This window comes from Sinocyclocheilus anshuiensis, unplaced genomic scaffold (genome assembly GCF_001515605.1).
Source record: "Sinocyclocheilus anshuiensis isolate Anshui unplaced genomic scaffold, SAMN03320099.WGS_v1.1 scaffold1895, whole genome shotgun sequence".
NCBI classification, from domain to species: Eukaryota; Metazoa; Chordata; class Actinopteri; order Cypriniformes; family Cyprinidae; genus Sinocyclocheilus; species Sinocyclocheilus anshuiensis.
Genome location: NW_015549974.1, coordinates 568695 through 583289, shown reverse-complemented (window position 1 = coordinate 583289; position 14595 = coordinate 568695). Strand labels below are relative to the sequence as shown.

The 14595-nt window shown below is 36.3% G+C and overlaps 1 protein-coding gene across 1 annotated transcript in view; it reads right to left on the bottom strand.

The window, feature by feature from the left end:
- LOC107660972 (G-protein coupled receptor 98-like) overlaps nucleotides 1-14595 on the bottom strand; it is a 135506-nt gene that overhangs the window by 8059 nt on the left and 112852 nt on the right. Inside the window, exons 87-88 of the mRNA XM_016450410.1 lie at nucleotides 12309-12466; nucleotides 4241-4362 (exon numbers count right to left, since the gene is read on the bottom strand). Of these exons, the coding sequence (XP_016305896.1) occupies nucleotides 4241-4362; nucleotides 12309-12466 (280 nt within the window). The remainder of the gene's footprint in view (nucleotides 1-4240; nucleotides 4363-12308; nucleotides 12467-14595) is intronic.

Genomic DNA, 14595 nt, shown 5'->3' with positions numbered 1-14595 from the left:
TTTGAACGACATGAGGGTGAGTAAATGATGACAGAATTTTCATTTTTGGGTGAACTATCCCTTTAAGCAGTAAATCATGCGATATTATGAATATAATCAAAGGTAAAAATATATATTCACAATTTAGCACACCTTCTAGCCCTACGTTTTTAAAAAAAAGAAAATGCAAAATATATTGTGCATTTTAGCATGGCTGGAACTACACATTACGTATTATGCATCAGCATTTTGGAACACAATATATACAAAAGGCTACTTTTAAGCTAAGGATTATCACATTTAAAGTGACGATTTGTTTGACATTCCAAATGTGTTTGTGCAAACTAAACAAAAAGAACAAACATCACCAATTAATCATTTGGTCTTAAATTCCAGATTTTGTAACAGCATGACATCATTTCCCTCCCTCTGACATCATTGTCAATGAGGGTCTGGCCAACCACGATTTGTATTGGGTAGCAGCACCAAACCAAATATTGCTGTACACACACTTGTGCCAAATATCTCATGAACACCAGAAATGTCATAACAAATGGGACATGTGGGTGACAGACTGCAGGTGAAACTAAAATACGAGGGGAAAAGTGCTGAGCTTTTGGAAATACAGAGAAATATACAGAAAGTTTCTGAGGAATAGAGACAGTTAGTGAATAATGTGATATGAGTTCATGCATTCTATTAATGATTTATATAGTGTGGAAACTGTGAGGAGAGAAGAGAATAACCAATAAAACACACACACACACATGTATTAGGGACTGGACTTACTTCCTTTGAACTTAAAATTTCTTTGAAGCTGAACTACATCCAAATGAAAAATAACCATAATCCAGCCCTCACTGAAACCACTGTGGCTCAGCATCATTGACAGGTAAAGTAAACTGGATATAAGCACGCACACACATACCACTCACAAAAATAGAGTATCGATTTCAGGCCTCATTTATAGACTACAAGTGGGCAGCCTGTGCTTCGCTGGGCAGCTTTATCACTGCTACCTGAAAGACACGCAAATATCCAGTGGCCAGAGTGGCACGCTCAATGAATTCTGCTAGTTACATAACTGTTCTCAGGTCAGAGCAGACAGGTGTGGTTCTTATACGATACAAGGGAAATGAGCTGACACAATGCACCTTGTGAGAAATGGTGTGGAAGAAACAGACAGAGACCACTGGATATTTAGATGGAATAGTCCATCTAAATGTACTCAACTGGATCTGCATTCATTCAAGCTTTAAAAAAGACATAACAGAACCATCAAAGTAATGCAGAAGTATAATAAAAGTCATCTATATGATCAGTATGTCATATTCTAAGTCTTGTGTGAGGAACACACTGACATTTAAGTCATTGTTCACAGATATTGGATGAAAATAAACATAATTATTAAGAATTCATTAAAAAGATTTGGACTCAAAATAAAAAAAGAAGTCATAAAGGTTTAAAACAACATGAGGGTGTGATATTATTGAGTGAATTGTAATTTTTTTGGGTGCTATCCCTTTAAGGTTCTTTTTCAGTATTTTCTATAAGATAAGAATAAAAAGTGTTGATTCTCTCTTTTTCTCTTCTCATATTTTCTTTAAAACAAATATTAGAAAGTAGTAATAGAAGTTGGAAAACTGCCTCGTTGGCTAAATGCTAAGTCACACATCTGCAATAGAAAGATGTGCATACTACCAAGAGTTTGTAGTCAATACAATTGTTTTTAATGTATCTAAAAGAAGACTGTAATGCTCACCTCTAATGTTTCTATTATAATGTATTTTAAAATGTATATATTGTACAATGTAATTTATACCTCAGATTCCAGTGTTGCATTCAATATTCTGATTTGGTGCTCAAGTAACATTATTATCAATGTAGACAACAGTTGTGCTGCTTAATATTTTTGTGATACTTTTTTTTTCTTTTTTCATGAAACCTGCAAACTTGCTGGGGATCAACAACATCTCCATTCCTTTTTTATTAGCACTTGGCAGGGTTTCTCTTTGCATATGCCTTGATACCTTTTTCACCTTCTTTATTATACATCCTCACATCCTGAAATCAGCAGAGGTTAATATGAAGCTGTTTACAGGCTTCCCAATCAGACAGGCACTAACACCATTTAAATGATATTACTGCAGGTTAATTACATTTATGGCAACAGCCACTGAGAAAATATGAGGACGAGCATGGAAAATTAGCATCACGGAAAAAACAGCACCCATGAAAACAGATGTTCAGTGCTTGATTATTAAAAACAGACCGAAACATTTGCAGGAAATAAGGGGAATGTGCAGCGAAGAGTTAAAACTAAAATATCACAAACACATCCTATAAATGATTGCTGAAGAATTCCTTTGAGAACTGAAAAAGTTCTATCAGCCAAATATCAACACATCCATGGGTGTCTGTATGGGCCTCCCACATGTTTGTGAAGATTTTCCACAGAAGGAGGTCATGTTTTGTGTAGGCACTGCTGACATTTTTATGTGGGCATTTAGAGTTTGACTCAAAGGGAGTCAAAACAAAATTTTGTGCTATTTATGCTCTTTCTAGGTGAAGGGCATCTTGTCCAATTGGCTGTGTCAGAAACAATAACAGCTTCTCTGACCTGCTATTAGTCAGTCTGTAATGTAGGACAAGCAGAACAAATATGCTCAACTGTGTGTTTAGTTGCTGTTTACACTAACTGTAACAGTGAGGAAATACTGAAGAAGAAAAAATACTGGAGGAAGCAGTGATATGGATGTTTTTATCTTTTCTGCTGATGGGAAGGATTTTTGGACTTGTCTGTTAAAATGTTACTTGTTACTCAGACTTGCTGCAAGGAAGGCCATCTAACACGGCATGTAAAATTTGATGTTGCAAGCCATATTTTGCGTGCTACATTTTATTATATCAATTACATATATCCATTGCACTTCTAAATGATGCAGTTTTCTTTTTTAGCATAAAGATAAAAACTATGACCAAGAGAAAGCTGCTTGGTTTGAAAGTGGCTTCTTTGTGTGCAGTGCTTTAAACATCGCTACATTATACAACCTGTTTTTGGCTGCAAAATGTTGTTTATGTGACTGTATCTTAACAGTTATGTAACATTTTATTTAACATTTTACTCATAAAATTTGGAGTTCAAACTTTCTTCTTCCTTACAACACAACCCTGATGTTAAAGAGTTATTAAGAGAAACCATCCTTTGAGGTTGGTCAAGTGCTTTATCCAGCTTTATCACTCATCTAGTCAACAGATAAACAGACTCTCATCATCATACAATGACTCTGAATATGGTCCACCCCCACGTAAATGAGCCTGGCCAGTATCTTAAGATGATGTTATGCAATAGGTGGAGAACCTTTAGAAATCAATGGACTACAGTATCTGTCTATTTTATCTATCTAGAGCAGAAAAAAAAACTATACGATACATTAGCAGACTGGGCAGTTGTGCAGTGATAGTGAGGTGATTGTGAGAGTAATGCATCTGTATTCAGAGATAAGACAGCTGTTCGCAGGTCTTAAACTAAAGGTGAAGAGCCCACTGGGCCCTCAAATGTGAAGATTACCTGTATTGATCTATCTTCAGGATTAGGACTTATCTAATGCTTTTAAGCTGTGAACAATTAAGTCTAACTGAACGTGATTCTGAGGGTCAGAACTGAACCAACTTTATCACTTTCACACTGAGTTCAATGACTAAACACTTTAGAGATACGATTAGATCGCACACATTGATGATTTAAGAGTCACAACTTGCTCTGTTTTGTAAAAAGCGTCAACAGTAAAGGCATTTCCATTCTAACTAAACTACCATTCAAAAAGGTATTTGTAACATTTTTGAAAGAAGCTGCTTTCCAATGCTGCATTTTTTAAATAAAAAGTAAAACAGTAATATTCTGAAATATACTAACCATTTACAATATCTATTTTCTATTTTAATATTTAGTATAATATGCTTACTATTTTCATGAAAAAACGTGACATTTTCTTCATGATTCTTCGATGAATAGAAAGTTCAAAAGAACAGCGTTTATTTGTAAAATAAATCTTTTGAAACATTATAAATGTCTTTACTGTCACTTTTGATCAATTTTGACAAAGAAAGAAAGAAAGAAAGAAAAACACATGCAAGCAAGAACAAAAGTGGCCTTGATGTCACAGTTTATTGATATTTATTATGTAGTGTCTTTAGATTGCTAGTATAAACTCTACCATAAATGTATGCATGAAAGGGCATTTTGTATGTATGTTCTTACCAGAAAGATGGTGAAGATAACAAGGAGTATCAGCATCCACAGGTATCTGTAGGCCATGTGCAATCCAGCCCAAAGACAGACCAGAGTCACCAAAGCAAACAGATACAACATCATGGGCACCTCTGAAGAACAAACAGAAATACACTTCAATTGGGTTTGTATGATCAAATAAGCTCATTAGGAAAAGAAATACATGTTTCCTAAAGTGCAAGATGGCAACATTTGAAGTTAATATATTTCTAGAAAAATCACAAGAGCTTTGCTCATCAGTTTTCAGATGCATGGATGCTGACTGTGCTGTTTTATCTGTGCTGCATGCACCGATGCCAGCAGCCATGGGTGCTGTTTTCAGTTACAGAGCAAGCTGGCCAGGCATGCTTCAGTTTTTCCATAGTTCAGACAAGCTTTTCACATGCAGCTAGAGCTCTTTGAACTGCGCTCGCTCTAGCATGAGAGCCGTGTGGGCACGTTTATTGACCTGGGACAGGAGTCCAAGATGGCTGCCAGCGAAAACAAACAAACCAAAACAACAAAGGAAGGAGAATAAAATGAGTTGTCTCATTAAGCAGGTCACAGTCCAGAGACTGTTCTGGGGTAAATGAGGGCAGCCATGGGTACAAAGTACTTGGCCCATGAGTGTTTTTCATGTGGGCAAACAATGCTTCTCAGTGCCAAGACTCACTCAAGCATATTGGCACAAGGACTTTAACCAGACTGAGTGCTTTACTTTAACAACGATTATGAGTTTAATTGCTGAAACATTCACTCAAAGGGAGGGAAGAAAAATGTGTGTTGCAAACACGCTAGTTCAAAACCTGACATTCTAGCATCAGCATAAAGTAATCATTTACTCAAAGTCATGGCATTGTGAACATAAGCACTAGGGTTTTGAATTTTGATGATTTTGTGGATTTAAATACTCAACAGATAAAGTACTCATAAACCCATTTATGCAAATACGCAATGACACAATACAGCAACTACCAGTAGAAATGATGTAACCAGAATCATAATGAAACATTAAATATGGTTGGCGACCTTTGCCAAACCTGTCCCAAATTTCGGTAACACTTCAGTAGGGACCAATTTGCTTATTAGCATGCCTATTATTAACATATTGGCTGTTTATTAGTGCTTATAAAGCACATATTCTGCATGACAATATTCAATATCCCTATTCCTACCCAATACCTAAACTTAACAACTACATTACTGACTATTAATTAGCAGCAAATTAGCAGTTTATTGAGGCAAAAGTCGTAGTTAATGGTTTGTTTATAGCAAGAATTGGACCTTAAAATAAAGTGAAACCAAAAATTACAAATATCTCAATCAGTTTAAAACAAATTTAAGAGATTTCGACATGCAGTTTTGTATTTTCATGACAAATCTTTATTGCCACCCATTCCCTAATGATTCTTTTCACTTCTCGTATGTTACCTAATACCACTTCTTTTGGCTCTACTAACACCTCTCCTTCACCAGCAATGCATTTGTGATTTCTATGTTGGCCAAAGTACACAACCAGGCAAAGCTGTGGCTGATAATTAGCGAGGGAGAGGCAGTCTGTGTCTCTGTTTCTTTCAGCAGGCCTTATTTGCATCCACTCACCTCCCCGACCTCATGAGAACCCTGTTTTTTAATTCGTACATTTAATGAGGGAACAAACAAGTACGGCTCCAGAATGGAGAACAGGCTGACTCATCCATCATGCTCTCCTTTCACGATATAAACATGGACGTGAGCTCAGCCCGGCACTTGGCAGGGCTCCAAACAATGGCAGAAGACCTGCATTCACTTTTTTAAAAATAAAATGCATTCAGCGGTTATTTGATTTACAACTCGTGCATCCGTTCCCTTTGGAAGTTGAGTGAACAAATGGAATATTCAAATATTAACATCTTTCTTTGATGGCCACAATTGGACAATTAGAGGCTGAAATTAGACAACACATTAGCTCTATTTGTTCTAGCATATGTTTGAAGCGTATTAGATGCAACAGCAGATGTGCAGAACCCACATCCAGGGAAAAAGAATATTCATCAGTTTAACCTCCATAACCTGGCGCTTCCCTGGGCTCACTTACTGCATCGCTGATGATGGAAAACAATCATGCATGCACCTGTAGACTTGTTTGTGCATGCCGGCATCTAATCAAATTAAGACAAGCAAACACCCTGCAAGTTCAAGAGAGATTTCAAATAATCCTCAAATTCTCCAAGCGTCATTGCTGAAATGCATGCATGCATGACAAAAACAGCAAATGAGATTATAATTGGCTTTCATTAGAGTGAATAAGGGTGATGAGAATCAGTCCGATTGGACTGAATTTTGGATTCAAAATGAGGCTTCCTTTAGGGACACGACTTGCTGTTTGAGAACATGGCGTCCTGTGCCGTCCCAGAGCGTTTCACCAGCAGAACTAATGCACACGGCATTAACATCTGTTCTGCTGCTGCTTTGATGTTAATATGGCTCTGATGACACCAGGAGTGCAAAGACAAGCAGAGTCATAGGCCATGCATGACTGACACATCTCTGGGGCGATTCAGTGGAAGATCTGCCAGCAGAAGCAGGCAAACATTATGAAAGACTTGGCAATGAAAAGTAGGCAACACATTCCTCATCTGATAGACAACACATGGCACAGAGCCAAAGTTTAACACCAGGTTAGCACAAAAATGCCATGGTCATTGCTTCCACCTGTCTAACTTTACCTGCTGTTTGTGTTTGTCTCAACTATCTTACATTTACTTTCATGATGTTTTGGTTGCTATTTACTTTTACCGATGCTGCTGCCATGCACCTCTGGTAACACTTTTCAGTGTTCATGTTACAATGTAACAGAATACAAGTCGGACTGTAACCATCTAAGACAAAGAGAGCAACACATCCAGATATTACAAATGAACAACATATATATATATATATATATATATATATATATACAATTTAAATAATTACATAAAAAAGTACACAAATGTATACTGGAAAATATAGAACCTGTAACTGGTTACCATTTATTTTTAGGTTTGTTTATCTTTTTTTTATTCACCTTGTTGTAGTTCATTTGAATAATGACAAATTTAAAAGGATATTTTCAACAGTTTTATTTAAAAGCACTAATATATGCAATCTCTATATTAATGAAGTTGTGAAAGCATACACAATTAAAAAAAGGTATTTAAAATTGTTTTAGACTGTGTATAGCATCTCTTACCAAAGGACATGTCAATCTATTTCATGTTAATGATCAAAATACACCTTGTATTATTAGTAGTGTAATTAATTATATTTACATGTCATGTACATAACACTAGTACACTTTTTTATTTTTTATAAACATTACTCCCATTCCGAGTTCTTCCACAAATCAAAAACATCAAATTTTATGATATTTCTCTGTTCTTCCCGTTTATTGTTCTGAATATCAGTCTCCACTTTGTACATGCTGTTCTCTCTCTAAGTCTTTCCCTCCCTCCTCTCCATGACTGCCTTTGCTTTCCATCTCTGTAAGCACATTCCAGGCTGTGGTCTGGGCCTGGCTGCCTCTGAAGCAGCAGGTTCCTAAACCCTGAGGAACCATCTCTCTATTGGAATGGAACTGGCTCAATCACTTCCTCTCTCAATGAAAACCAGGCTCTCATTAATCCATGGCTTAAACATAAAGTGCTGTACAATACCTCTAATGTTTCCACTCATATTTCACAACTAAAGTGACTCAAAAAAATCAGTTTAACTTGAATGAATCAACCTCACTGCATCCAGTTATGCCACTATAAGTAATTTCAAAGGGTTTTCTGAACAAAATATGCATTTAAATGTTGCATTTAATTCTTTTTTTATTAACGGTCTACATTTATATACACTAGTGTTCAAAAATACAGTAAGAACTGTAATATTGTGAAATATTATTACAGATTACAATAACTGTTTTTCTTTAACATATCGTAAAATGAATTTTCAGCAGTCATTACTCCTGTCTTTTGTAACATTATAAATGTCTTTAACGTCATTTTTAATCAGTTGAATGCATCCATGCTGAATAGAAGTATTCATTTCACAAACATATAAATTATATCAATTTAGAATGTGGCAAAGTGTTAAAAAAAACTGTTTATGTTCTATAGTAAATAATTCAGAAACTACTTCCTGTGCAAGTACAAAATAAAAAAAGAACCTGTCAACCAATTACAATCTAGATTTCTGTAGTGGTGATGTTAAATATGCTGATGGTCCAAGAGATAAATATACAACAAGACATTTAGAGTGAAGTCATGAAAAGGCAAAATGGTATCAGTTAATATATATAATGACATATATACCAGACAACTATAGTTCTCTTAGGAGGAGAAGACACTCAGCATAAGAAAGCAAGCACTGAGGACCACTGGGGAAAAACAGCAGGGCCTAAATGTGAGACAGCACTCTGGCTCCTGTTTAAGATGCCATAGCAGCTGTCACAACATTCAGCTGTGGTTCAACTCTGAGGATGAAAGACCTTCCTTTGTCTCCCTCTTGAGTGAGCTAACATCTGCCCGGCCAACAGCTTCAATGATAAGAAAAAAGTGTTTCATCTCAAAGAGTCATGGGTGGCTGAAGAAGAGGATCTTGGTAAAGAGATGAAAGAATGAGAGAGTGGGAAGAGCTGAAATCTTCCAGTAAATCTGTTGGAAGGTGTCCAACAACTTTGTGAGAAGAAACAAACAAAGGCTTAAGATGGAGGTACATACTAGATCAACATGCTCTTTGGAATCAAACACTTGGTATTCTTTTGTGTGTGTACGTGTGCTTGTGGGTGACATTTGGACATCCTGCTCCTTCCTCTGAACTGTGGGTGTGGGAAGCGTGTCTGGCCTCACGCCAGCGCTCTGACCAGACGTTCCATACAGCATGTTCTCAGAGACCTCTCTAGGGAAAACTAATAGTGTTTGGCATAAAAAAAGAGGTTGGACAGAATCTACATCAGTTCTAGCAACTATTAAAACAGAGGTGGGATCACAATCAAATCAAATAAAAAATATGGGATTTGCCTGTATTTAAGAAAATTCTAGACACAAAATAATTTCAATAAATATAGCAATACGGTGCTATGCATTACACTAATGAATTTTATAAATCTATTAATTTTGTAAGTGCATGTGCTGCCTAAAAGTCCATTGCTGCCATTTTCAAATCAGCTCAGCTCAGTTTCCAAATAAAACACATGTAATTTAACTTAACAGGGTAATTTATGATAATTGTTTTCAACAAAAGCAATGGATCCAGAATCTAGACTTTGGGTCAAATCATGGGAACATTATGTCACAGTAATATAGTGTTAGTGATATAAGCAGTTAAGCAAGGTCATAAAGATATGAGATACAGAAGGGTGAAATGCACAGTATTTAGCAGCTGAAATAGGATAGTGATAAACAGTGATTTAGACTCTAATACCCGGCTTCTATGACTCTACAGGCTGTAAGCGTTTTATGCAATCATGAATTGTGGTGAATATTATGCATGACATAAGGATCAAGTGTCTGCATTGCAAGTGGGGGTGTGTTAGAACGAGCCGTTTTAGGTAGGCGTGGTTGACTCTTAACTTTTATAAAGAATATCTCTTTGGATTTGAGACTTTAGTCTTTGCAACTTTACAGATCTCCTTTATGCACCAAGAGCTTGTAACACTTCAAAGAGAAAGGAAAAATTGAAATCACATCATATGACCCCTTTAAAGCTTAAAATAAAGAATTCTCATGTTTTGGACAGCTTGGTTCACGTAATTCTCCCGCAGCATCTCGTTCTGTTTCCTCAACTATTTTTAGATGCATTTTTAAATTCAGTTCTGTAATTTGATGTGACCGGCTGAAGTTGGACGTGCACTGTGGGCAGACCCGACTAATCGATAATGAGAATCGTTGTCGATTATTTTCATTATCGATAATAATCGATTTTATCGATTTATTGTTGCAGCCCTAGTTCATGCATTTACTAACATTGAGCAAAACATTTGTTACAGTATTTATTAATCTTTGTTAATGGTAGGAAATTAAAAAATGTAATCATGTATTAATTGTTGAAGATAACATTAATTAAGATTAATAAATGCTAATGTTAGCTAGTTTTAATCTTAACACATTGAAAAGTTTTACCAAAAAATCTAAATAATATAAATAAATTGTATTTCTCAAAATCCCCAATCAGTGAGCTGTTGCAGTCATACTCTGCCACATAAACATGCCTCATTAAGAGAGCTGAAGGATTAATCCTGAGCCAATAAGGCTATTCCAAGAAAATGACTGCATTGTGAAAAAGCACTACTTCCCTTAAGATCCTACTGAACAACTGCAAAAGTCAAATTAAATCTTTAAATAGGGCTGTGGTAATTATCTCCCCACAGGCTTTGGAAAGAACACCTCTGCCTAGTGGCTAAAGGTTGACTCCTTAATATCTTGGCTCTATAATGTGGTTCTTCAGAGGCTGAAACAACTCCAGACATTTTATGGAGCACCTCAGAATATCTCAAAGGCAAGTCACAGTCAGAATTATCCATCAGCTTCTAATAACATGGAAGCTGGTTTCGGGAAGTTTGTGCTGGAGCTTCAACAATTGCTGTAACACGTTTAGAGAAGCAAATGGTCATCAAATAGAGTATACTGGTTTTCACAGTTTGATCACAGAACCCATGTTCAAACCATGCACAATAAATTAAATTTGCAGCAAACCAGAAACTGAAGACACATTTGATAGCATTTTGTAATTTAGTTAATAATTACTTGATTTATATGGTTAAGTTGACCTTTACAGAACTGAACTTGCATCCCATCTCTTGGGTGAACTTTTTTTCAATTCTATATTTCCCACAAGTCAACCAGAAATGTTATTTTACTCGTTGTGTCCATTTCATCCCTGTCCCAAGCCGAATGTTTTGTTTGACATGTAATCAAGCAGCAACACCCAGACAGAATCAACATCTAAGAGTTAACAGGAAAGAGCAAGTTTTCTAAATGCATATTTATCTGACTGTGCTTCTTTGACAGTCATTAAACACATCCGGCATGAAGGAGCAAATTTGCTGCATAATGTATTTGCTTACGCCTGTGTGTCCTGCAATATGAAACAGCAAGTGTGGGAGTGCTACAGTGAGGTCATTGTGTTTGCGAGCAAAGGGTGGGCTGTAATAAAGTTGAGTGGTTTAGGATTAGCCCGCTGTGCTGTGAACATACTTGCGCACAAAGAGGAAAGCTAACATTGCACATGGCAACCCTTGCTGACCACCCACACGCAAACTGTACAATACCACAATTTATAAGCTCAGAACAGCAGTTACGGGTAAACAATGAAACCATCACGGTGGATTAACAAGTGAAAGCCAGTGTTTTATATGTTAATTGTCCAAACGTTAGTTGAAAGGTGCTGTTGATATTGGTAACTTGGAGGCTAAACAGTAAGGTGGAGGCTGCGAACACTAATGAGATAATCAGCCAATTAACCCTTTCGCACGTGAGTTTAAAATATTCTAGCTGAGCCCCCAGCGTGAGTTTTTTTAGGCGACCGTTATTTTAAAATGTACCGGTGTGATCGTACGCTTCAGGGACCAGCCAAGACTGATCACACCGGTGTGATCGTACGCGTCAAAGGGTTAAGAGTGTAACCAAGTTTCAAAACAAGACTGACAACATATTTACTCAGGGACTGAGCAGCGAGTTACAATATAGATTTAATCCAATCTACACAAAACTGCTGAGGGCATTTTTAAAGAATGACTAACAAACCACCACAGAAAGAAAAACATTATTTGGAAGGTGTGTAATTGTTCAGAAGGCTGTGCAATATTCCTGAAAGCACAGCCCTGAGCAATCTGATGCTTGTTTAAGATCAAGAGACTTTCCAAGGGAAAGCACCTTCTCTTAGTTTGCTTTCAGTTTCTCTGATATTATCAGAAGTTCTTTACTTCTAAAGCACCGTTTTCCAGTAACATGGTCATTGCAGTGCCATATTATTCTTGTACTAAAATGGCAGGATACCTTGAGGCTAATTATTTCACAACTTGTAAAATTTTGTGTAATAACAAAAGCGTACACACCTGAGCTGTTTGTTCGGCCTCGGTAGACATCATCATAAGACTTCCATTGCTGAGTGACTTGATACGCATGGATGAAGATCACCAGCACCCCTACCAAACAAATGAGAGGAACCAGGGCGGCCGTACAAAGTGCAGCATATACGTTGGGAATGAAGCATCTACAAATAAAGACAAAAAAGAATATTGTGAGTACACAAAGAGGATTGGTACTAAGGTTTATGGTTGCGTGTTTGTGTATTTAGTATTCCATGGAAGAAAGAAAGTGAGTAAAATGGGTTTGAAACGACATGATGGACATCCTTACGAAGTTTATTTCTCCTGAGATTCTCTCTTTTTGTCTTTCTCTGACTCTTCTCCTTCTATCTGAGGAATTTCTTCCAGTCGGCATTTGTTTTTGTCCTGTATGCAGTTATGGAGTCTCTGGCTGGTATTCGGAAAGGAAAAGCTTTGAGAAACTCAATCCAGAGTAATCTTGTTATGACGTGATCTGCATCAAAATAAGCAGCAGTTGCATTCTGTTCACAGGCCTGGCATCTCTCTGGCCAGACAAAAAGAATGGACAAACACAGCCCGTACTCATTTTATAGAGTGGAAATGGCACAATGTAGCCATAATAGAATTCAAAGCATGTGTAATGCCTGCAGGAAAATAAACAGCCTATTTTTCACTAGACTTCATCTGATCATCATTTTAAAACACTGCCTGGTTTAGCATAACATACTGTATATCTTCATATACATGCCACATAAAAACACATTTTTTAAATAACAAATTACAAGTAGCTCAGTCTGTATGCACAAATCTTTTCTAGTTTTGATACCTGCAAAGTAACTATGGTAACCCAACCAACATGGGGCTTCCTCTTCAATTACACTGCTTCTCAGTTCTTAGTTAAAGGATTATCAGGTATTTTATCTAGAGACTTAGAACATGTCATGTGATAAATGCTGTAAAAGACTAGAGACACAAACACAAGTCAAACACGTCTATCCAGTGCATATTTACATAGAAAAAACTGTGCACGGAATGCAAAAACATTGTTTGAACGGGGCCTTACAAATGTTACAGTCTGTATAGTTTTATTCTCATTTAATCAATCCACTTATATTGTTAGCAATGGTTTCATGCACCTGAATATGTTTTTTTATATAATTGTTTTTCTCCAGTGTTGTTATTGTTAAATAAACTATTAAAGTATTAAATGTCTTTTTAGCTAATTGAAATATAGCCTAAATAAAATAAAACATAAATATTAGATTTAAAAAATAACTAAATAAAAAAATAAATGAAAATTTGAAATGTTGCCTTGGCAACAAACGTAAAATATAAATAAATTAAATTAATTAATTAATTAATTAATTAATAAAAAATAAAAAAAATGGTCTGAAATAAGACCAAAGGTAAAAAAAAAAAAACAGAATAGAATAGAATAAAAAGGAAAATATAATAATTACAAAAGCACATCAAATTACTTACACTAAAATGAAAATGGAAAACATAAAAATAAAAGCTAATTGATCTGTGGAAATAAAAACATGAAAATAAAGTTCTTTTTTTATAGAACAACAAATTATTTTATTTCTAAAAAGGAAGTAGAAAAGTTGATTCTTCATAATATGACCCTTTTCAGAAACCTTGTAATGCTAAATTACGTGTGTTAAAATCTGACCTTTAAACTAATGTGCTTCTATTTCTACAAGCATTTGACTCCTCCCAGGCCGCTGAAGCCTTATGGGAAGGGAAAAGGCAAGAACTGCGGTGGCTTGTGAGGTGAGGTGACATCATTGGTTTGTTCTTGGAGAGAGAGATGTTTGGCTTTCATGAGTCAACTGGGAGTTTACTTGCTAAGAGCTGCTTTGAGACAGGGTGGAGAGGAGTGTCCGTAGTCTTCTGTTATCACTACAGGCTTGGCTGAGGCGAAACTGAACGTATGCACAGTCACAGCTTGTAACCTCATAAACACAGAGGAGCTAAAAATAGCAGCTCTTCCCGACTTACCAATAACAGACCCCGACCACACACAATCAATGTAAACGAGGCAAAGAAGAGAGTGTATATGAGACAGAAAATTGCTTACAATACATTAACACAGGAAATTAGTAACTGAATAAAAAAAAAACAGCACCAAAATATGAGCATTTACATGTGAACATTTAGTTGTCCATTATGTCCCCCCATTTGGTTAAGCAAATGTAGCATGTGTGTGTGTGTGTGTGCGCAGAGAGAGAGAGAGAGAGAGAGAGAGAGAGAGAGAGAGAGAGAGAGAGAGACAGGGTCACATCAAAGT